The sequence below is a fragment of the Drosophila teissieri genome, chromosome 2R (genome assembly GCF_016746235.2).
Source record: "Drosophila teissieri strain GT53w chromosome 2R, Prin_Dtei_1.1, whole genome shotgun sequence".
Taxonomy (NCBI): domain Eukaryota; kingdom Metazoa; phylum Arthropoda; class Insecta; order Diptera; family Drosophilidae; genus Drosophila; species Drosophila teissieri.
In genome coordinates this window covers 3,255,807-3,277,221 of record NC_053030.1, presented here as the reverse complement: position 1 = coordinate 3,277,221, position 21,415 = coordinate 3,255,807, and the positions used below count along the sequence as shown (strand labels likewise).

The 21,415-nt window shown below is 40.8% G+C and overlaps 14 protein-coding genes and 2 pseudogenes across 14 annotated transcripts; 8 read left to right on the top strand and 8 right to left on the bottom strand.

The window, feature by feature from the left end:
• Window positions 1-159: 159 nt before the first annotated feature.
• LOC122612460 (histone H4) lies at window positions 160-582 on the bottom strand. Its single transcript, XM_043786104.1, has one exon. The coding sequence runs from the start codon at window positions 514-516 to the stop codon at window positions 205-207; it is 312 nt and encodes a 103-aa protein (XP_043642039.1). The 5' UTR covers window positions 517-582; the 3' UTR covers window positions 160-204.
• Window positions 583-2,642: 2,060 nt separating this feature from the next.
• Window positions 2,643-3,535, top strand: LOC122614798 (histone H1). The gene has a single exon (XM_043789456.1). The coding sequence runs from the start codon at window positions 2,677-2,679 to the stop codon at window positions 3,445-3,447; it is 771 nt and encodes a 256-aa protein (XP_043645391.1). The 5' UTR covers window positions 2,643-2,676; the 3' UTR covers window positions 3,448-3,535.
• A 259-nt stretch (window positions 3,536-3,794) lies between these two features.
• LOC122614799 (histone H2B) lies at window positions 3,795-4,225 on the bottom strand. The gene has a single exon (XM_043789457.1). It carries the CDS (start codon window positions 4,209-4,211, stop codon window positions 3,840-3,842), a length of 372 nt encoding a protein of 123 aa, XP_043645392.1. The 5' UTR covers window positions 4,212-4,225; the 3' UTR covers window positions 3,795-3,839.
• A 43-nt stretch (window positions 4,226-4,268) lies between these two features.
• Window positions 4,269-4,872, top strand: LOC122614794 (histone H2A). The gene has a single exon (XM_043789452.1). It carries the CDS (start codon window positions 4,438-4,440, stop codon window positions 4,810-4,812), a length of 375 nt encoding a protein of 124 aa, XP_043645387.1. The 5' UTR covers window positions 4,269-4,437; the 3' UTR covers window positions 4,813-4,872.
• A 425-nt stretch (window positions 4,873-5,297) lies between these two features.
• Window positions 5,298-5,676, bottom strand: LOC122614797 (histone H4). Its single transcript, XM_043789455.1, has one exon. It carries the CDS (start codon window positions 5,633-5,635, stop codon window positions 5,324-5,326), a length of 312 nt encoding a protein of 103 aa, XP_043645390.1. The 5' UTR covers window positions 5,636-5,676; the 3' UTR covers window positions 5,298-5,323.
• Window positions 5,677-7,724: 2,048 nt separating this feature from the next.
• On the top strand, window positions 7,725-8,617 carry LOC122614791 (histone H1). Its single transcript, XM_043789450.1, has one exon. The coding sequence runs from the start codon at window positions 7,759-7,761 to the stop codon at window positions 8,527-8,529; it is 771 nt and encodes a 256-aa protein (XP_043645385.1). The 5' UTR covers window positions 7,725-7,758; the 3' UTR covers window positions 8,530-8,617.
• A 259-nt stretch (window positions 8,618-8,876) lies between these two features.
• Window positions 8,877-9,295, bottom strand: LOC122614795 (histone H2B). The gene has a single exon (XM_043789453.1). It carries the CDS (start codon window positions 9,291-9,293, stop codon window positions 8,922-8,924), a length of 372 nt encoding a protein of 123 aa, XP_043645388.1. The 5' UTR covers window positions 9,294-9,295; the 3' UTR covers window positions 8,877-8,921.
• Window positions 9,296-9,458: 163 nt separating this feature from the next.
• Window positions 9,459-9,955, top strand: LOC122614793 (histone H2A). Its single transcript, XM_043789451.1, has one exon. It carries the CDS (start codon window positions 9,521-9,523, stop codon window positions 9,893-9,895), a length of 375 nt encoding a protein of 124 aa, XP_043645386.1. The 5' UTR covers window positions 9,459-9,520; the 3' UTR covers window positions 9,896-9,955.
• A 407-nt stretch (window positions 9,956-10,362) lies between these two features.
• Window positions 10,363-10,718, bottom strand: LOC122614796 (annotated as a pseudogene).
• Window positions 10,719-12,829: 2,111 nt separating this feature from the next.
• LOC122614885 (histone H1) lies at window positions 12,830-13,722 on the top strand. The gene has a single exon (XM_043789596.1). The coding sequence runs from the start codon at window positions 12,864-12,866 to the stop codon at window positions 13,632-13,634; it is 771 nt and encodes a 256-aa protein (XP_043645531.1). The 5' UTR covers window positions 12,830-12,863; the 3' UTR covers window positions 13,635-13,722.
• Window positions 13,723-13,981: 259 nt separating this feature from the next.
• On the bottom strand, window positions 13,982-14,412 carry LOC122614887 (histone H2B). Its single transcript, XM_043789597.1, has one exon. It carries the CDS (start codon window positions 14,396-14,398, stop codon window positions 14,027-14,029), a length of 372 nt encoding a protein of 123 aa, XP_043645532.1. The 5' UTR covers window positions 14,399-14,412; the 3' UTR covers window positions 13,982-14,026.
• Window positions 14,413-14,455: 43 nt separating this feature from the next.
• On the top strand, window positions 14,456-15,059 carry LOC122614883 (histone H2A). The gene has a single exon (XM_043789593.1). The coding sequence runs from the start codon at window positions 14,625-14,627 to the stop codon at window positions 14,997-14,999; it is 375 nt and encodes a 124-aa protein (XP_043645528.1). The 5' UTR covers window positions 14,456-14,624; the 3' UTR covers window positions 15,000-15,059.
• A 407-nt stretch (window positions 15,060-15,466) lies between these two features.
• LOC122614398 lies at window positions 15,467-15,813 on the bottom strand (annotated as a pseudogene).
• Window positions 15,814-17,874: 2,061 nt separating this feature from the next.
• Window positions 17,875-18,767, top strand: LOC122614880 (histone H1). The gene has a single exon (XM_043789591.1). The coding sequence runs from the start codon at window positions 17,909-17,911 to the stop codon at window positions 18,677-18,679; it is 771 nt and encodes a 256-aa protein (XP_043645526.1). The 5' UTR covers window positions 17,875-17,908; the 3' UTR covers window positions 18,680-18,767.
• Window positions 18,768-19,035: 268 nt separating this feature from the next.
• LOC122614884 (histone H2B) lies at window positions 19,036-19,452 on the bottom strand. The gene has a single exon (XM_043789594.1). The coding sequence runs from the start codon at window positions 19,450-19,452 to the stop codon at window positions 19,081-19,083; it is 372 nt and encodes a 123-aa protein (XP_043645529.1). The 3' UTR covers window positions 19,036-19,080.
• A 227-nt stretch (window positions 19,453-19,679) lies between these two features.
• Window positions 19,680-20,114, top strand: LOC122614882 (histone H2A). Its single transcript, XM_043789592.1, has one exon. The coding sequence runs from the start codon at window positions 19,680-19,682 to the stop codon at window positions 20,052-20,054; it is 375 nt and encodes a 124-aa protein (XP_043645527.1). The 3' UTR covers window positions 20,055-20,114.
• Window positions 20,115-21,415: the final 1,301 nt, after the last annotated feature.

Here is a 21,415-nt window from a genome sequence, read left to right as displayed (position 1 = left end):
TATATACACACTACACTGTCACATTGGTCTACCTGAAAGAGCAATCAACGATCGACATTTAGTTTGATGTAATTGCGTACTACGTCATTCTTGGGATTCCCAACCAATAAAAGGAAAATTTTTTTTGAAAATGTACCTCCTTTAAAAAGTGAATGGTGGTCCTGAAAAGGACCGATTGCTTAATAAAAGTACAGGACTTTTTTTTTAACCGCCGAATCCGTAGAGGGTGCGGCCTTGCCTCTTCAGAGCGTACACAACATCCATGGCTGTAACAGTCTTTCTCTTAGCGTGTTCGGTGTAGGTGACGGCATCACGAATTACGTTCTCCAAGAAAACCTTCAGAACACCACGCGTTTCCTCGTATATGAGTCCAGATATGCGCTTCACACCGCCACGACGAGCCAAACGGCGGATAGCAGGCTTCGTGATACCTTGGATGTTATCACGCAGCACTTTGCGATGACGCTTAGCACCACCTTTTCCCAATCCCTTGCCTCCTTTACCACGACCAGTCATTTTTCACTGTTTTATACTATTCTGCACACACACAGTCCGAATGTCACTGAAGAACTAATTTCAACATTTTCTGTGTGCCTCTATTTATACGTAAAACGCCAAAAACCCGAGAGAGTACGAACGATATGTTCGTTTCGTTCCTCGCTCGTCAAATGAGATGGCCTCTGTTTCCCTTTCTCTTTCTCACCATCCACGCTTGCTATATAAGTAGGTAGCAAATGCTCTGATCGTTTATTGTGTTTTGAAACGTGAAGTAGTGAACGTGAACTGTGGTGAAACTCAAATCGGAAATGGCTCGTACCAAGCAAACTGCACGCAAATCGACTGGTGGAAAGGCTCCACGCAAACAACTGGCTACTAAGGCCGCTCGCAAGAGCGCCCCTGCGACCGGAGGTGTGAAGAAGCCTCACCGCTATCGCCCTGGAACAGTGGCCTTGCGTGAGATCCGTCGCTACCAAAAGAGCACCGAGCTTCTGATCCGCAAACTGCCTTTCCAGCGTCTGGTGCGTGAAATCGCTCAGGACTTTAAGACTGACTTGCGATTCCAGAGCTCGGCGGTTATGGCCCTGCAGGAAGCTAGCGAAGCCTATCTGGTTGGTCTCTTTGAAGATACCAACTTGTGTGCCATTCATGCTAAACGTGTCACCATTATGCCCAAGGACATTCAATTAGCGCGACGCATCCGCGGCGAGCGTGCTTAAATAGGCAAGGCTTCAACTGGCAGCCAAAGCCCTAGTATACTCTACAATCGGTCCTTTTCAGGACCACAAACCACATTCAATGAGATATAAAATTTTCTTTTGCAGCCTATTTATAAAAGAATATTTATATAGAAAATAATAAAAGAATTGATATTCCATATTTTGTCTTTGTGTTAACTTCAGCTGAATATATTATGGAAATGTTTATACGGGGCAACGGCACTGAAGCTTCAAACATTTGTAAAAAAAAATAGAAATTCTGCTAATGACAGAATCGAAATATTTGGTATTTTAATTGTTAGACCAACATTAACAAAAAAAAAAGAAAAGGTTAATATAAAAACAGTTGTTTTATATTTTTTATTAGGGCTAACTTCCTTTAGAAATAACAGTGAAATAGTCATAGGGAGCAAGAACCACGGTACCTTCAAACATCTATAAAAAATCGAAATTCTGCGAGACAGTTTGGAAATAAAGTAATTATATCGGTCAGTCCAATATTTAGAAAGTAACAAAAGACTATAACATCAAGATTGTTATTTAAAATTTGTTCTTGGTTTTAACGTAATTTGGGAATATTGAAGAGGTCGTACTGGGCAAGTGAAACTGCGCCTTCAACCGTCTGTAAAAAATAAAAGTTCTGTAAAAACCTGTTTTGAAATTGGTTAATTACGTTGGGAAATTCAATATCTAGATATAAAAATTAGAGATAATACAAAAAAGATTGCTTTATATTTTTTTATTTAATGAAAACGTTGTAAGACATATTATGACTATATCAAGGCTGATATATGGCAGGGAAATTGATTTATTTTAGACAAATTATTTATAAAAATGCATGAAAACTCTAATCTACTAAAGCAAACACATTATTATTTTAAGAAAATATTAAAAAAAACATTATTTTTTAAAATAGATGTATTTTTTAGCATCGAAAACCATTGCTGAATGATGCCGTAAAGCAAACTTGTTGTGTAGTTCATTGTCAACTTAAATCAATTAATAAAGTATCTCAATCAATAATATACGCTTCTTTTTTAGGTTTTTCTAAAGGTCGAAAGTTGAAGTTGTAAAAAAAATCGGGAATTACTAAATTATTTTCATGATTTATAATTTAAAAACATGTTTTTTTATAAATTGCTTTAGTTAAAAATGTGAATATTCAAGTTCAATCAACATTAAAAGGTCACTAAAACCATATATCAACGATTGAAAAATTCATAGTGAAGAAAAAATTATTTAAGAATGTAGAGCAATTAAAACTTATTTTCATTAAAGATTTTAAACACTTAATATTTACAAAAAATGTTTGCACTTCAAGCAAACATCAACATAGTAAATGACTGCTGGCAGTCGTATTGTCAAAGTGCTCTCCTCCTCGATTCTCATCCGAGCAAGGGAGGTTGGCAACAGCGCGCGGACCATTTTCTGAAGAAAAAAGTGTTCTTAGTGAAGAAAAATGTCTGATTCTGCAGTTGCAACGTCCGCTTCTCCAGTGGCTGCCCCATCCGCGACAGTTGAGAAAAAGGTGGCCCAAAAAAAGGCATCTGGATCTACCGGCACAAAGGCAAAGAAAGCCACTGCGACGCCGTCACATCCGCCAACTCAGCAAATGGTGGACGCTTCGATTAAAAATTTAAAGGAACGTGGCGGCTCATCACTTCTGGCAATAAAAAAATATATTACTGCCACTTATAAATGCGACGCCCAAAAGTTAGCTCCATTCATCAAGAAGTACCTAAAATCGGCCGTGGTCAATGGAAAGCTTATCCAAACAAAGGGAAAGGGTGCATCTGGATCATTTAAACTTTCGGCCTCCGCCAAGAAGGATAAGGATCCGAAGGCGAAGTCGAGGGTTTTGTCTGCTGAGAAGAAAGTGGAAAGCAAGAAGGTAGCATCCAAGAAGACTGGTGCCTCCTCCAAAAAAACGGCCGCTGGGGCTGCTGACAAAAAGCCCAAGGTTAAGAAGGCTGTGGCCACCAAAAAGACTGCCGAGAAGAAGAAAACCGAGAAGGCAAAAGCCAAGGATGCCAAGAAAACTGGAATCGTAAAGTCGAAGCCCGCCGCAACAAAGGCGAAAGCGACCGCAGCGAAGTCGAAGGCTGCAGCAGCCAAAGCCCCAAAGGCAAAGCCAGCGGCGTCTGCCAAACCCAAAAAGACTGCGAAGAAAGCAGCGGTTTCTGCTACTGCCAAGAAGCCGAAAGCAAAGACAACGGCTGCCAAGAAGTAAATTGTGAAAAAGTACAGTAGTGGGTACATGTTCGCAATCAAAATTTTGGATTTCAAGATCTGAAATTTGTCTAAATAAGCCCTTTTCAGGGCTACAACGTTTCGTTGCAAGAGAAAAAACTTTCATTTAAATACTTTTTGAAAATTGGATTATTATTGGCAACAACAATAAAACGCGTAGTGTCTCTCGTTATTGAATTACGTTGCTTGTTGAGCGTATTCAGTTTTAGTTTCCGATTTTTTTAATATACATATCTAAACAAATTTTAACCCCATAGTATGGGTGGATATGTTGAAATCGACGATATATTGAAAAATACATTTCTTTGGTGAAACACATTGTGGCCCTGAAAAGGGCCGTTTTGGATTATTGTCCGCACTCGCAGGAACAAATTATTTGGAGCTGGTGTACTTGGTGACAGCCTTGGTTCCCTCACTGACAGCATGCTTGGCCAACTCTCCCGGCAGAAGCAGGCGAACAGCCGTTTGAATTTCTCGACTGGTGATGGTCGAGCGCTTGTTGTAGTGAGCCAGACGAGACGCCTCGGCAGCAATGCGCTCGAAAATATCATTTACAAAGCTGTTCATTATGCTCATCGCCTTAGATGAAATTCCGGTGTCAGGATGGACCTGCTTGAGAACCTTGTAAATGTAGATGGCATAGCTCTCCTTCCTCTTGCGCTTCTTTTTCTTGTCGGTCTTGGTGATGTTCTTCTGAGCCTTGCCAGCCTTCTTGGCTGCCTTTCCACTAGTTTTCGGCGGCATTATTCACTTTACTTATATTTCACAAACACAATTCACTTATCATAATGTGGGCTCCGAACGCGTTCATTTTTATACTTTTTTACGGGCAATCATTTCAGGTCTAAGTCACCCACCCCTAACTGAAAGCGCTGGCAGACGAAAAAGTATAAATATTTCCCTGCCGGGGCTCGGCCAGCATTCGTGTACCGTGTGTAAAGTGAACTAAGTGAAATAAACGCAAAGCAAAATGTCTGGACGTGGAAAAGGTGGCAAAGTGAAGGGAAAGGCAAAGTCCCGCTCCAACCGTGCCGGTCTTCAATTCCCTGTGGGCCGTATTCACCGTCTGCTCCGGAAGGGCAACTACGCCGAGCGTGTTGGTGCAGGCGCTCCAGTTTACCTAGCAGCCGTAATGGAATATCTGGCCGCTGAAGTTCTCGAGTTGGCAGGCAATGCTGCTCGTGACAACAAGAAGACTAGAATTATTCCGCGTCATTTACAGCTGGCCATCCGCAACGACGAGGAGTTAAACAAGCTGCTCTCCGGCGTCACTATTGCCCAAGGTGGAGTGTTGCCTAATATTCAGGCTGTTCTGTTGCCCAAGAAGACCGAGAAGAAGGCTTAAACGTTTCAAAAGCTGAAAACCTACTTGTACATAAAATCGTCAATCAAACCGTCCTTTTCAGGACGACCAAATTGTTACCAAAGATTTGAAAAAATTTCCAACTACGTTACTATTATGTTGTATTAAATAAATTATACAAAAAATTATTTTAAGAATGGTCATATTTTATTTATATATGCAGTACGGTTTTTCATATTTTCTATTATATAAAGTAGTTTTTTTATTTTTCGCACTTCACGATGCGTTGATATACACGCGGTGTCTGAAATCAGTACAGTCTGTACAAAGCCATGTTATGAATCTATCAATATATACACACTACACTGTCACATTGGTCTACCTGAAAGAGCAATCAACGATCGACATTTAGTTTGATGTAATTGCGTACTACGTCATTCTTGGGATTCCCAACCAATAAAAGGAAAATTTTTTTTGAAAATGTACCTCCTTTAAAAAGTGAATGGTGGTCCTGAAAAGGACCGATTGCTTAATAAAAGTACAGGACTTTTTTTTAACCGCCGAATCCGTAGAGGGTGCGGCCTTGCCTCTTCAGAGCGTACACAACATCCATGGCTGTAACAGTCTTTCTCTTAGCGTGTTCGGTGTAGGTGACGGCATCACGAATTACGTTCTCCAAGAAAACCTTCAGAACACCACGCGTTTCCTCGTATATGAGTCCAGATATGCGCTTCACACCGCCACGACGAGCCAAACGGCGGATAGCAGGCTTCGTGATACCTTGGATGTTATCACGCAGCACTTTGCGATGACGCTTAGCACCACCTTTTCCCAATCCCTTGCCTCCTTTACCACGACCAGTCATTTTTCACTGTTTTATACTATTCTGCACACACACAGTCCGAATGTCACTGAAGAACTAATTCCAACATTTTCTGTGTGCCTCTATTTATACGTAAAACGCCAAAAACCCGAGAGAGTACGAACGATATGTTCGTTTCGTTCCTCGCTCGTCAAATGAGATGGCCTCTGTTTCCCTTTCTCTTTCTCACCATCCACGCTTGCTATATAAGTAGGTAGCAAATGCTCTGATCGTTTATTGTGTTTTGAAACGTGAAGTAGTGAACGTGAACTGTGGTGAAACTCAAATCGGAAATGGCTCGTACCAAGCAAACTGCACGCAAATCGACTGGTGGAAAGGCTCCACGCAAACAACTGGCTACTAAGGCCGCTCGCAAGAGCGCCCCTGCGACCGGAGGTGTGAAGAAGCCTCACCGCTATCGCCCTGGAACAGTGGCCTTGCGTGAGATCCGTCGCTACCAAAAGAGCACCGAGCTTCTGATCCGCAAACTGCCTTTCCAGCGTCTGGTGCGTGAAATCGCTCAGGACTTTAAGACTGACTTGCGATTCCAGAGCTCGGCGGTTATGGCCCTGCAGGAAGCTAGCGAAGCCTATCTGGTTGGTCTCTTTGAAGATACCAACTTGTGTGCCATTCATGCTAAACGTGTCACCATTATGCCCAAGGACATTCAATTAGCGCGACGCATCCGCGGCGAGCGTGCTTAAATAGGCAAGGCTTCAACTGGCAGCCAAAGCCCTAGTATACTCTACAATCGGTCCTTTTCAGGACCACAAACCACATTCAATGAGATATAACATTTTCTTTTGCAGCCTATTTATATAGAAAATAATAAAAGAATTGATATTCCATATTTTGTCTTTGTGTTAACTTCAGCTGAATATATTATGGAAATGTTTATACGGGGCAACGGCACTGAAGCTTCAAACATTTGTAAAAAAAAAATAGAAATTCTGCTAATGACAGAATCGAAATATTTGGTATTTTAATTGTTAGACCAACATTAACAAAAAAAAAGAAAAGGTTAATATAAAAACAGTTGTTTTATATTTTTTATTAGGGCTAACTTCCTTTAGAAATACCAGTGAAATAGTCATAGGGAGCAAGAACCACGGTACCTTCAAACATCTATAAAAAATCGAAATTCTGCGAAAGACAGTTTGGAAATAAAGTAATTATATCGGTCAGTCCAATATTTAGAAAGTAACAAAAGACTATAACATCAAGATTGTAATTTAAAATTTGTTCTTGGTTTTAACGTAATTTGGGAATATTGAAGAGGTCTTCAACCGTCTGTAAAAAATAAAAGTTCTGTAAAAACCTGTTTTGAAATTGGTTAATTACGTTAAGAAATTCAATATCTAGTATATAAAAAAAAGAGATAATACAAAAAAGATTGCTTTATATTTTTTATTTAATGAAAACGTTGTAAGACATATTATGACTATATCAAGGCTGATATATGGCAGGGAAATTGATTTATTTTAGACAAATTATTTATAAAAATGCATGAAAACTCTAATCTACTAAAGCAAACACATTATTATTTTAAGAAAATATTAAAATAACATTATTTTTTAAAATAGATGTATTTTTTAGCATCGAAAACCATTGCTGAATGATGCCGTAAAGCAAACTTGTTGTGTAGTTCATTGTCAACTTAAATCAATTAATAAAGTATCTCAATCAATAATATACGCTTCTTTTTTAGGTTTTTCTAAAGGTCGAAAGTTGAAGTTGTAAAAAAAATCGGGAATTACTAAATTATTTTCATGATTTATAATTTAAAAACATGTTTTTTTATAAATTGCTTTAGTTAAAAATGTGAATATTCAAGTTCAATCAACATTAAAAGGTCACTAAAACCATATATCAACGATTGAAAAATTCATAGTGAAGAAAAAATTATTTAAGAATGTAGAGCAATTAAAACTTATTTTCATTAAAGATTTTAAACACTTAATATTTACAAAAAATGTTTGCACTTCAAGCAAACATCAACATAGTAAATGACTGCTGGCAGTCGTATTGTCAAAGTGCTCTCCTCCTCGATTCTCATCCGAGCAAGGGAGGTTGGCAACAGCGCGCGGACCATTTTCTGAAGAAAAAAGTGTTCTTAGTGAAGAAAAATGTCTGATTCTGCAGTTGCAACGTCCGCTTCTCCAGTGGCTGCCCCATCCGCGACAGTTGAGAAAAAGGTGGCCCAAAAAAAGGCATCTGGATCTACCGGCACAAAGGCAAAGAAAGCCACTGCGACGCCGTCACATCCGCCAACTCAGCAAATGGTGGACGCTTCGATTAAAAATTTAAAGGAACGTGGCGGCTCATCACTTCTGGCAATAAAAAAATATATTACTGCCACTTATAAATGCGACGCCCAAAAGTTAGCTCCATTCATCAAGAAGTACCTAAAATCGGCCGTGGTCAATGGAAAGCTTATCCAAACAAAGGGAAAGGGTGCATCTGGATCATTTAAACTTTCGGCCTCCGCCAAGAAGGATAAGGATCCGAAGGCGAAGTCGAGGGTTTTGTCTGCTGAGAAGAAAGTGGAAAGCAAGAAGGTAGCATCCAAGAAGACTGGTGCCTCCTCCAAAAAAACGGCCGCTGGGGCTGCTGACAAAAAGCCCAAGGTTAAGAAGGCTGTGGCCACCAAAAAGACTGCCGAGAAGAAGAAAACCGAGAAGGCAAAAGCCAAGGATGCCAAGAAAACTGGAATCGTAAAGTCGAAGCCCGCCGCAACAAAGGCGAAAGCGACCGCAGCGAAGTCGAAGGCTGCAGCAGCCAAAGCCCCAAAGGCAAAGCCAGCGGCGTCTGCCAAACCCAAAAAGACTGCGAAGAAAGCAGCGGTTTCTGCTACTGCCAAGAAGCCGAAAGCAAAGACAACGGCTGCCAAGAAGTAAATTGTGAAAAAGTACAGTAGTGGGTACATGTTCGCAATCAAAATTTTGGATTTCAAGATCTGAAATTTGTCTAAATAAGCCCTTTTCAGGGCTACAACGTTTCGTTGCAAGAGAAAAAACTTTCATTTAAATACTTTTTGAAAATTGGATTATTATTGGCAACAACAATAAAACGCGTAGTGTCTCTCGTTATTGAATTACGTTGCTTGTTGAGCGTATTCAGTTTTAGTTTCCGATTTTTTTAATATACATATCTAAACAAATTTTAACCCCATAGTATGGGTGGATATGTTGAAATCGACGATATATTGAAAAATACATTTCTTTGGTGAAACACATTGTGGCCCTGAAAAGGGCCGTTTTGGATTATTGTCCGCACTCGCAGGAACAAATTATTTGGAGCTGGTGTACTTGGTGACAGCCTTGGTTCCCTCACTGACAGCATGCTTGGCCAACTCTCCCGGCAGAAGCAGGCGAACAGCCGTTTGAATTTCTCGACTGGTGATGGTCGAGCGCTTGTTGTAGTGAGCCAGACGAGACGCCTCGGCAGCAATGCGCTCGAAAATATCATTTACAAAGCTGTTCATTATGCTCATCGCCTTAGATGAAATTCCGGTGTCAGGATGGACCTGCTTGAGAACCTTGTAAATGTAGATGGCATAGCTCTCCTTCCTCTTGCGCTTCTTTTTCTTGTCGGTCTTGGTGATGTTCTTCTGAGCCTTGCCAGCCTTCTTGGCTGCCTTTCCACTAGTTTTCGGCGGCATTATTCACTTTACTTATATTTCCACAAACACAATTCACTTATCATAATGTGGGCTCCGAACGCGTTCATTTTTATACTTTTTTACGGGCAATCATTTCAGGTCTAAGTCACCCACCCCTAACTGAAAGCGCTGGCAGACGAAAAAGTATAAATATTTCCCTGCCGGGGCTCGGCCAGCATTCGTGTACCGTGTGTAAAGTGAACTAAGTGAAATAAACGCAAAGCAAAATGTCTGGACGTGGAAAAGGTGGCAAAGTGAAGGGAAAGGCAAAGTCCCGCTCCAACCGTGCCGGTCTTCAATTCCCTGTGGGCCGTATTCACCGTCTGCTCCGGAAGGGCAACTACGCCGAGCGTGTTGGTGCAGGCGCTCCAGTTTACCTAGCAGCCGTAATGGAATATCTGGCCGCTGAAGTTCTCGAGTTGGCAGGCAATGCTGCTCGTGACAACAAGAAGACTAGAATTATTCCGCGTCATTTACAGCTGGCCATCCGCAACGACGAGGAGTTAAACAAGCTGCTCTCCGGCGTCACTATTGCCCAAGGTGGAGTGTTGCCTAATATTCAGGCTGTTCTGTTGCCCAAGAAGACCGAGAAGAAGGCTTAAACGTTTCAAAAGCTGAAAACCTACTTGTACATAAAATCGTCAATCAAACCGTCCTTTTCAGGACGACCAAATTGTTACCAAAGATTTGAAAAAATTTCCAACTACGTTACTATTATGTTGTATTAAATAAATTATACAAAAAATTATTTTAAGAATGGTCATATTTTATTTATATATGCAGTACGGTTTTTCATATTTTCTATTATATAAAGTAGTTTTTTTATTTTTCGCACTTCACGATGCGTTGATATACACGCGGTGTCTGAAATCAGTACAGTCTGTACAAAGCCATGTTATGAATCTATCAATATATACACACTACACTGTCACATTGGTCTACCTGAAAGAGCAATCAACGATCGACATTTAGTTTGATGTAATTGCGTACTACGTCATTCTTGGGATTCCCAACCAATAAAAGGAAAATTTTTTTTGAAAATGTACCTCCTTTAAAAAGTGAATGGTGGTCCTGAAAAGGACCGATTGCTTAATAAAAGTACAGGACTTTTTTTTTAACCGCCGAATCCGTAGAGGGTGCGGCCTTGCCTCTTCAGAGCGTACACAACATCCATGGCTGTAACAGTCTTTCTCTTAGCGTGTTCGGTGTAGGTGACGGCATCACGAATTACGTTCTCCAAGAAAACCTTCAGAACACCACGCGTTTCCTCGTATATGAGTCCAGATATGCGCTTCACACCGCCACGACGAGCCAAACGGCGGATAGCAGGCTTCGTGATACCTTGGATGTTATCACGCAGCACTTTGCGATGACGCTTGCACCACCTTTTCCCAATCCCTTGCCTCCTTTACCACGACCAGTCATTTTTCACTGTTTTATACTATTCTGCACACACACAGTCCGAATGTCACTGAAGAACTAATTTCAACATTTTCTGTGTGCCTCTATTTATACGTAAAACGCCAAAAACCCGAGAGAGTACGAACGATATGTTCGTTTCGTTCCTCGCTCGTCAAATGAGATGGCCTCTGTTTCCCTTTCTCTTTCTCACCATCCACGCTTGCTATATAAGTAGGTAGCAAATGCTCTGATCGTTTATTGTGTTTTGAAACGTGAAGTAGTGAACGTGAACTGTGGTGAAACTCAAATCGGAAATGGCTCGTACCAAGCAAACTGCACGCAAATCGACTGGTGGAAAGGCTCCACGCAAACAACTGGCTACTAAGGCCGCTCGCAAGAGCGCCCCTGCGACCGGAGGTGTGAAGAAGCCTCACCGCTATCGCCCTGGAACAGTGGCCTTGCGTGAGATCCGTCGCTACCAAAAGAGCACCGAGCTTCTGATCCGCAAACTGCCTTTCCAGCGTCTGGTGCGTGAAATCGCTCAGGACTTTAAGACTGACTTGCGATTCCAGAGCTCGGCGGTTATGGCCCTGCAGGAAGCTAGCGAAGCCTATCTGGTTGGTCTCTTTGAAGATACCAACTTGTGTGCCATTCATGCTAAACGTGTCACCATTATGCCCAAGGACATTCAATTAGCGCGACGCATCCGCGGCGAGCGTGCTTAAATAGGCAAGGCTTCAACTGGCAGCCAAAGCCCTAGTATACTCTACAATCGGTCCTTTTCAGGACCACAAACCACATTCAATGAGATATAACATTTTCTTTTGCAGCCTATTTATATAGAAAATAATAAAAGAATTGATATTCCATATTTTGTCTTTGTGTTAACTTCAGCTGAATATATTATGGAAATGTTTATACGGGGCAACGGCACTGAAGCTTCAAACATTTGTAAAAAAAAAATAGAAATTCTGCTAATGACAGAATCGAAATATTTGGTATTTTAATTGTTAGACCAACATTAACAAAAAAAAAGAAAAGGTTAATATAAAAACAGTTGTTTTATATTTTTTATTAGGGCTAACTTCCTTTAGAAATACCAGTGAAATAGTCATAGGGAGCAAGAACCACGGTACCTTCAAACATCTATAAAAAATCGAAATTCTGCGAGACAGTTTGGAAATAAAGTAATTATATCGGTCAGTCCAATATTTAGAAAGTAACAAAAGACTATAACATCAAGATTGTTATTTAAAATTTGTTCTTGGTTTTAACGTAATTTGGGAATATTGAAGAGGTCGTACTGGGCAAGTGAAACTGCGCCTTCAACCGTCTGTAAAAAATAAAAGTTCTGTAAAAACCTGTTTTGAAATTGGTTAATTACGTTGGGAAATTCAATATCTAGTATATAAAAAAAAGAGATAATACAAAAAAGATTGCTTTATATTTTTTATTTAATGAAAACGTTGTAAGACATATTATGACTATATCAAGGCTGATATATGGCAGGGAAATTGATTTATTTTAGACAAATTATTTATAAAAATGCATGAAAACTCTAATCTACTAAAGCAAACACATTATTATTTTAAGAAAATATTAAAATAACATTATTTTTTAAAATAGATGTATTTTTTAGCATCGAAAACCATTGCTGAATGATGCCGTAAAGCAAACTTGTTGTGTAGTTCATTGTCAACTTAAATCAATTAATAAAGTATCTCAATCAATAATATACGCTTCTTTTTTAGGTTTTTCTAAAGGTCGAAAGTTGAAGTTGTAAAAAAAATCGGGAATTACTAAATTATTTTCATGATTTATAATTTAAAAACATGTTTTTTTATAAATTGCTTTAGTTAAAAATGTGAATATTCAAGTTCAATCAACATTAAAAGGTCACTAAAACCATATATCAACGATTGAAAAATTCATAGTGAAGAAAAAATTATTTAAGAATGTAGAGCAATTAAAACTTATTTTCATTAAAGATTTTAAACACTTAATATTTACAAAAAATGTTTGCACTTCAAGCAAACATCAACATAGTAAATGACTGCTGGCAGTCGTATTGTCAAAGTGCTCTCCTCCTCGATTCTCATCCGAGCAAGGGAGGTTGGCAACAGCGCGCGGACCATTTTCTGAAGAAAAAAGTGTTCTTAGTGAAGAAAAATGTCTGATTCTGCAGTTGCAACGTCCGCTTCTCCAGTGGCTGCCCCATCCGCGACAGTTGAGAAAAAGGTGGCCCAAAAAAAGGCATCTGGATCTACCGGCACAAAGGCAAAGAAAGCCACTGCGACGCCGTCACATCCGCCAACTCAGCAAATGGTGGACGCTTCGATTAAAAATTTAAAGGAACGTGGCGGCTCATCACTTCTGGCAATAAAAAAATATATTACTGCCACTTATAAATGCGACGCCCAAAAGTTAGCTCCATTCATCAAGAAGTACCTAAAATCGGCCGTGGTCAATGGAAAGCTTATCCAAACAAAGGGAAAGGGTGCATCTGGATCATTTAAACTTTCGGCCTCCGCCAAGAAGGATAAGGATCCGAAGGCGAAGTCGAGGGTTTTGTCTGCTGAGAAGAAAGTGGAAAGCAAGAAGGTAGCATCCAAGAAGACTGGTGCCTCCTCCAAAAAAACGGCCGCTGGGGCTGCTGACAAAAAGCCCAAGGTTAAGAAGGCTGTGGCCACCAAAAAGACTGCCGAGAAGAAGAAAACCGAGAAGGCAAAAGCCAAGGATGCCAAGAAAACTGGAATCGTAAAGTCGAAGCCCGCCGCAACAAAGGCGAAAGCGACCGCAGCGAAGTCGAAGGCTGCAGCAGCCAAAGCCCCAAAGGCAAAGCCAGCGGCGTCTGCCAAACCCAAAAAGACTGCGAAGAAAGCAGCGGTTTCTGCTACTGCCAAGAAGCCGAAAGCAAAGACAACGGCTGCCAAGAAGTAAATTGTGAAAAAGTACAGTAGTGGGTACATGTTCGCAATCAAAATTTTGGATTTCAAGATCTGAAATTTGTCTAAATAAGCCCTTTTCAGGGCTACAACGTTTCGTTGCAAGAGAAAAAACTTTCATTTAAATACTTTTTGAAAATTGGATTATTATTGGCAACAACAATAAAACGCGTAGTGTCTCTCGTTATTGAATTACGTTGCTTGTTGAGCGTATTCAGTTTTAGTTTCCGATTTTTTTAATATACATATCTAAACAAATTTTAACCCCATAGTATGGGTGGATATGTTGAAATCGACGATATATTGAAAAATACATTTCTTTGGTGAAACACATTGTGGCCCTGAAAAGGGCCGTTTTGGATTATTGTCCGCACTCGCAGGAACAAATTATTTGGAGCTGGTGTACTTGGTGACAGCCTTGGTTCCCTCACTGACAGCATGCTTGGCCAACTCTCCCGGCAGAAGCAGGCGAACAGCCGTTTGAATTTCTCGACTGGTGATGGTCGAGCGCTTGTTGTAGTGAGCCAGACGAGACGCCTCGGCAGCAATGCGCTCGAAAATATCATTTACAAAGCTGTTCATTATGCTCATCGCCTTAGATGAAATTCCGGTGTCAGGATGGACCTGCTTGAGAACCTTGTAAATGTAGATGGCATAGCTCTCCTTCCTCTTGCGCTTCTTTTTCTTGTCGGTCTTGGTGATGTTCTTCTGAGCCTTGCCAGCCTTCTTGGCTGCCTTTCCACTAGTTTTCGGCGGCATTATTCACTTTACTTATATTTCACAAACACAATTCACTTATCATAATGTGGGCTCCGAACGCGTTCATTTTTATACTTTTTTACGGGCAATCATTTCAGGTCTAAGTCACCCACCCCTAACTGAAAGCGCTGGCAGACGAAAAAGTATAAATATTTCCCTGCCGGGGCTCGGCCAGCATTCGTGTACCGTGTGTAAAGTGAACTAAGTGAAATAAACGCAAAGCAAAATGTCTGGACGTGGAAAAGGTGGCAAAGTGAAGGGAAAGGCAAAGTCCCGCTCCAACCGTGCCGGTCTTCAATTCCCTGTGGGCCGTATTCACCGTCTGCTCCGGAAGGGCAACTACGCCGAGCGTGTTGGTGCAGGCGCTCCAGTTTACCTAGCAGCCGTAATGGAATATCTGGCCGCTGAAGTTCTCGAGTTGGCAGGCAATGCTGCTCGTGACAACAAGAAGACTAGAATTATTCCGCGTCATTTACAGCTGGCCATCCGCAACGACGAGGAGTTAAACAAGCTGCTCTCCGGCGTCACTATTGCCCAAGGTGGAGTGTTGCCTAATATTCAGGCTGTTCTGTTGCCCAAGAAGACCGAGAAGAAGGCTTAAACGTTTCAAAAGCTGAAAACCTACTTGTACATAAAATCGTCAATCAAACCGTCCTTTTCAGGACGACCAAATTGTTACCAAAGATTTGAAAAAATTTCCAACTACGTTACTATTATGTTGTATTAAATAAATTATACAAAAAATTATTTTAAGAATGGTCATATTTTATTTATATATGCAGTACGGTTTTTCATATTTTCTATTATATAAAGTAGTTTTTTTATTTTTCGCACTTCACGATGCGTTGATATACACGCGGTGTCTGAAATCAGTACAGTCTGTACAAAGCCATGTTATGAATCTATCAATATATACACACTACACTGTCACATTGGTCTACCTGAAAGAGCAATCAACGATCGACATTTAGTTTGATGTAATTGCGTACTACGTCATTCTTGGGATTCCCAACCAATAAAAGGAAAATTTTTTTTGAAAATGTACCTCCTTTAAAAAGTGAATGGTGGTCCTGAAAAGGACCGATTGCTTAATAAAAGTACAGGACTTTTTTTTTAACCGCCGAATCCGTAGAGGGTGCGGCCTTGCCTCTTCAGAGCGTACACAACATCCATGGCTGTAACAGTCTTTCTCTTAGCGTGTTCGGTGTAGGTGACGGCATCACGAATTACGTTCTCCAAGAAAACCTTCAGAACACCACGCGTTTCCTCGTATATGAGTCCAGATATGCGCTTCACACCGCCACGACGAGCCAAACGGCGGATAGCAGGCTTCGTGATACCTTGGATGTTATCACGCAGCACTTTGCGATGACGCTTGGCACCACCTTTTCCCAATCCCTTGCCTCCTTTACCATGACCAGTCATTTTTCACTGTTTTATACTATTCTGCACACACAGAATGTCACTGAAGAACTTCAACATTTTCTGTGTGCCTCTATTTATACGTAAAACGCCAAAAACCCGAGAGAGTACGAACGATATGTTCGTTTCACCATCCACGCTTGCTATATAAGTAGGTAGCAAATGCTCTGATCGTTTATTGTGTTTTGAAACGTGAAGTAGTGAACGTGAACTGTGGTGAAACTCAAATCGGAAATGGCTCGTACCAAGCAAACTGCACGCAAATCGACTGGTGGAAAGGCTCCACGCAAACAACTGGCTACTAAGGCCGCTCGCAAGAGCGCCCCTGCGACCGGAGGTGTGAAGAAGCCTCACCGCTATCGCCCTGGAACAGTGGCCTTGCGTGAGATCCGTCGCTACCAAAAGAGCACCGAGCTTCTGATCCGCAAACTGCCTTTCCAGCGTCTGGTGCGTGAAATCGCTCAGGACTTTAAGACTGACTTGCGATTCCAGAGCTCGGCGGTTATGGCCCTGCAGGAAGCTAGCGAAGCCTATCTGGTTGGTCTCTTTGAAGATACCAACTTGTGTGCCATTCATGCTAAACGTGTCACCATTATGCCCAAGGACATTCAATTAGCGCGACGCATCCGCGGCGAGCGTGCTTAAATAGGCAAGGCTTCAACTGGCAGCCAAAGCCCTAGTATACTCTACAATCGGTCCTTTTCAGGACCACAAACCACATTCAATGAGATATAACATTTTCTTTTGCAGCCTATTTATATAGAAAATAATAAAAGAATTGATATTCCATATTTTGTCTTTGTGTTAACTTCAGCTGAATATATTATGGAAATGTTTATACGGGGCAACGGCACTGAAGCTTCAAACATTTGTAAAAAAAAAATAGAAATTCTGCTAATGACAGAATCGAAATATTTGGTATTTTAATTGTTAGACCAACATTAACAAAAAAAAAGAAAAGGTTAATATAAAAACAGTTGTTTTATATTTTTTATTAGGGCTAACTTCCTTTAGAAATACCAGTGAAATAGTCATAGGGAGCAAGAACCACGGTACCTTCAAACATCTATAAAAAATCGAAATTCTGCGAGACAGTTTGGAAATAAAGTAATTATATCGGTCAGTCCAATATTTAGAAAGTAACAAAAGACTATAACATCAAGATTGTTATTTAAAATTTGTTCTTGGTTTTAACGTAATTTGGGAATATTGAAGAGGTCGTACTGGGCAAGTGAAACTGCGCCTTCAACCGTCTGTAAAAAATAAAAGTTCTGTAAAAACCTGTTTTGAAATTGGTTAATTACGTTGGGAAATTCAATATCTAGTATATAAAAATAGAGATAATACAAAAAAGATTGCTTTATATTTTTTATTTAATGAAAACGTTATAAGACATATTATGACTATATCAAGGCTGATATATGGCAGGGAAATTGATTTATTTTAGACAAATTATTTATAAAAATGCATGAAAACTCTAATCTACTAAAGCAAACACATTATTATTTTAAGAAAATATTAAAAAAACATTATTTTTTAAAATAGATGTATTTTTTAGCATCGAAAACCATTGCTGAATGATGCCGTAAAGCAAACTTGTTGTGTAGTTCATTGTCAACTTAAATCAATTAATAAAGTATCTCAATCAATAATATACGCTTCTTTTTTAGGTTTTTCTAAAGGTCGAAAGTTGAAGTTGTAAAAAAAATCGGGAATTACTAAATTATTTTCATGATTTATAATTTAAAAACATGTTTTTTTATAAATTGCTTTAGTTAAAAATGTGAATATTCAAGTTCAATCAACATTAAAAGGTCACTAAAACCATATATCAACGATTGAAAAATTCATAGTGAAGAAAAAATTATTTAAGAATGTAGAGCAATTAAAACTTATTTTCATTAAAGATTTTAAACACTTAATATTTACAAAAAATGTTTGCACTTCAAGCAAACATCAACATAGTAAATGACTGCTGGCAGTCGTATTGTCAAAGTGCTCTCCTCCTCGATTCTCATCCGAGCAAGGGAGGTTGGCAACAGCGCGCGGACCATTTTCTGAAGAAAAAAGTGTTCTTAGTGAAGAAAAATGTCTGATTCTGCAGTTGCAACGTCCGCTTCTCCAGTGGCTGCCCCATCCGCGACAGTTGAGAAAAAGGTGGCCCAAAAAAAGGCATCTGGATCTACCGGCACAAAGGCAAAGAAAGCCACTGCGACGCCGTCACATCCGCCAACTCAGCAAATGGTGGACGCTTCGATTAAAAATTTAAAGGAACGTGGCGGCTCATCACTTCTGGCAATAAAAAAATATATTACTGCCACTTATAAATGCGACGCCCAAAAGTTAGCTCCATTCATCAAGAAGTACCTAAAATCGGCCGTGGTCAATGGAAAGCTTATCCAAACAAAGGGAAAGGGTGCATCTGGATCATTTAAACTTTCGGCCTCCGCCAAGAAGGATAAGGATCCGAAGGCGAAGTCGAGGGTTTTGTCTGCTGAGAAGAAAGTGGAAAGCAAGAAGGTAGCATCCAAGAAGACTGGTGCCTCCTCCAAAAAAACGGCCGCTGGGGCTGCTGACAAAAAGCCCAAGGTTAAGAAGGCTGTGGCCACCAAAAAGACTGCCGAGAAGAAGAAAACCGAGAAGGCAAAAGCCAAGGATGCCAAGAAAACTGGAATCGTAAAGTCGAAGCCCGCCGCAACAAAGGCGAAAGCGACCGCAGCGAAGTCGAAGGCTGCAGCAGCCAAAGCCCCAAAGGCAAAGCCAGCGGCGTCTGCCAAACCCAAAAAGACTGCGAAGAAAGCAGCGGTTTCTGCTACTGCCAAGAAGCCGAAAGCAAAGACAACGGCTGCCAAGAAGTAAATTGTGAAAAAGTACAGTAGTGGGTACATGTTCGCAATCAAAATTTTGGATTTCAAGATCTGAAATTTGTCTAAATAAGCCCTTTTCAGGGCTACAACGTTTCGTTGCAAGAGAAAAAACTTTCATTTAAATACTTTTTGAAAATTGGATTATTATTGGCAACAACAATAAAACGCGTAGTGTCTCTCGTTATTGAATTACGTTGCTTGTTGAGCGTATTCAGTTTTAGTTTCCGATTTTTTTAATATACATATCTAAACAAATTTTAACAATTTTAACCCCATAGTATGGGTGGATATGTTGAAATCGACGATATATTGAAAAATACATTTCTTTGGTGAAACACATTGTGGCCCTGAAAAGGGCCGTTTTGGATTATTGTCCGCACTCGCAGGAACAAATTATTTGGAGCTGGTGTACTTGGTGACAGCCTTGGTTCCCTCACTGACAGCATGCTTGGCCAACTCTCCCGGCAGAAGCAGGCGAACAGCCGTTTGAATTTCTCGACTGGTGATGGTCGAGCGCTTGTTGTAGTGAGCCAGACGAGACGCCTCGGCAGCAATGCGCTCGAAAATATCATTTACAAAGCTGTTCATTATGCTCATCGCCTTAGATGAAATTCCGGTGTCAGGATGGACCTGCTTGAGAACCTTGTAAATGTAGATGGCATAGCTCTCCTTCCTCTTGCGCTTCTTTTTCTTGTCGGTCTTGGTGATGTTCTTCTGAGCCTTGCCAGCCTTCTTGGCTGCCTTTCCACTAGTTTTCGGCGGCATTATTCACTTTACTTATATTTTCACAAACACAATTCACTTATCATAATGTGGGCTCCGAACGCGTTCATTTTTATACTTTTTTACGGGCAATCATTTCAGGTCTAAGTCACCCACCCCTAACTGAAAGCGCTGGCAGACGAAAAAGTATAAATATTTCCCTGCCGGGGCTCGGCCAGCATTCGTGTACCGTGTGTAAAGTGAACTAAGTGAAATAAACGCAAAGCAAAATGTCTGGACGTGGAAAAGGTGGCAAAGTGAAGGGAAAGGCAAAGTCCCGCTCCAACCGTGCCGGTCTTCAATTCCCTGTGGGCCGTATTCACCGTCTGCTCCGGAAGGGCAACTACGCCGAGCGTGTTGGTGCAGGCGCTCCAGTTTACCTAGCAGCCGTAATGGAATATCTGGCCGCTGAAGTTCTCGAGTTGGCAGGCAATGCTGCTCGTGACAACAAGAAGACTAGAATTATTCCGCGTCATTTACAGCTGGCCATCCGCAACGACGAGGAGTTAAACAAGCTGCTCTCCGGCGTCACTATTGCCCAAGGTGGAGTGTTGCCTAATATTCAGGCTGTTCTGTTGCCCAAGAAGACCGAGAAGAAGGCTTAAACGTTTCAAAAGCTGAAAACCTACTTGTACATAAAATCGTCAATCAAACCGTCCTTTTCAGGACGACCAAATTGTTACCAAAGATTTGAAAAAATTTCCAACTACGTTACTATTATGTTGTATTAAATAAATTATACAAAAAATTATTTTAAGAATGGTCATATTTTATTTATATATGCAGTACGGTTTTTCAGATTTTCTATTATATAAAGTAGTTTTTTATTTTTCGCACTTCACGATGCGTTGATATACACGCGGTGTCTGAAATCAGTACAGTCTGTACAAAGCCATGTTATGAATCTATCAATATATACACACTACACTGTCACATTGGTCTACCTGAAAGAGCAATCAACGATCGACATTTAGTTTGATGTAATTGCGTACTACGTCATTCTTGGGATTCCCAACCAATAAAAGGAAAATTTTTTTTGAAAATGTACCTCCTTTAAAAAGTGAATGGTGGTCCTGAAAAGGACCGATTGCTTAATAAAAGTACAGGACTTTTGGCGTGTTCGGTGTAGGTGACGGCATCACGAATTACGTTCTCCAAGAAAACCTTCAGAACACCACGCGTTTCCTCGTATATGAGTCCAGATATGCGCTTCACACCGCCACGACGAGCCAAACGGCGGATAGCAGGCTTCGTGATACCTTGGATGTTATCACGCAGCACTTTGCGATGACGCTTAGCACCACCTTTTCCCAATCCCTTGCCTCCTTTACCACGACCAGTCATTTTTCACTGTTTTATACTATTCTGCACACACACAGTCCGAATGTCACTGAAGAACTAATTTCAACATTTTCTGTGTGCCTCTATTTATACGTAAAACGCCAAAAACCCGAGAGAGTACGAACGATATGTTCGTTTCGTTCCTCGCTCGTCAAATGAGATGGCCTCTGTTTCCCTTTCTCTTTCTCACCATCCACGCTTGCTATATAAGTAGGTAGCAAATGCTCTGATCGTTTATTGTGTTTTGAAACGTGAAGTAGTGAACGTGAACTGTGGTGAAACTCAAATCGGAAATGGCTCCTACCAAGCAAACTGCACGCAAATCGACTGGTGGAAAGGCTCCACGCAAACAACTGGCTACTAAGGCCGCTCGCAAGAGCGCCCCTGCGACCGGAGGTGTGAAGAAGCCTCACCGCTATCGCCCTGGAACAGTGGCCTTGCGTGAGATCCGTCGCTACCAAAAGAGCACCGAGCTTCTGATCCGCAAACTGCCTTTCCAGCGTCTGGTGCGTGAAATCGCTCAGGACTTTAAGACTGACTTGCGATTCCAGAGCTCGGCGGTTATGGGCCCGCAGGAAGCTAGCGAAGCCTATCTGGTTGGTCTCTTTGAAGATACCAACTTGTG

Coding starts and splice junctions, on each gene's coding strand:
- LOC122612460 (XM_043786104.1), bottom strand. CDS start 516: ATGACTGGTCGTGGTAAAGGAGGCAAGGGATTGGGAAAAGGTGGTGCT.
- LOC122614798 (XM_043789456.1), top strand. CDS start 2,677: ATGTCTGATTCTGCAGTTGCAACGTCCGCTTCTCCAGTGGCTGCCCCA.
- LOC122614799 (XM_043789457.1), bottom strand. CDS start 4,211: ATGCCGCCGAAAACTAGTGGAAAGGCAGCCAAGAAGGCTGGCAAGGCT.
- LOC122614794 (XM_043789452.1), top strand. CDS start 4,438: ATGTCTGGACGTGGAAAAGGTGGCAAAGTGAAGGGAAAGGCAAAGTCC.
- LOC122614797 (XM_043789455.1), bottom strand. CDS start 5,635: ATGACTGGTCGTGGTAAAGGAGGCAAGGGATTGGGAAAAGGTGGTGCT.
- LOC122614791 (XM_043789450.1), top strand. CDS start 7,759: ATGTCTGATTCTGCAGTTGCAACGTCCGCTTCTCCAGTGGCTGCCCCA.
- LOC122614795 (XM_043789453.1), bottom strand. CDS start 9,293: ATGCCGCCGAAAACTAGTGGAAAGGCAGCCAAGAAGGCTGGCAAGGCT.
- LOC122614793 (XM_043789451.1), top strand. CDS start 9,521: ATGTCTGGACGTGGAAAAGGTGGCAAAGTGAAGGGAAAGGCAAAGTCC.
- LOC122614885 (XM_043789596.1), top strand. CDS start 12,864: ATGTCTGATTCTGCAGTTGCAACGTCCGCTTCTCCAGTGGCTGCCCCA.
- LOC122614887 (XM_043789597.1), bottom strand. CDS start 14,398: ATGCCGCCGAAAACTAGTGGAAAGGCAGCCAAGAAGGCTGGCAAGGCT.
- LOC122614883 (XM_043789593.1), top strand. CDS start 14,625: ATGTCTGGACGTGGAAAAGGTGGCAAAGTGAAGGGAAAGGCAAAGTCC.
- LOC122614880 (XM_043789591.1), top strand. CDS start 17,909: ATGTCTGATTCTGCAGTTGCAACGTCCGCTTCTCCAGTGGCTGCCCCA.
- LOC122614884 (XM_043789594.1), bottom strand. CDS start 19,452: ATGCCGCCGAAAACTAGTGGAAAGGCAGCCAAGAAGGCTGGCAAGGCT.
- LOC122614882 (XM_043789592.1), top strand. CDS start 19,680: ATGTCTGGACGTGGAAAAGGTGGCAAAGTGAAGGGAAAGGCAAAGTCC.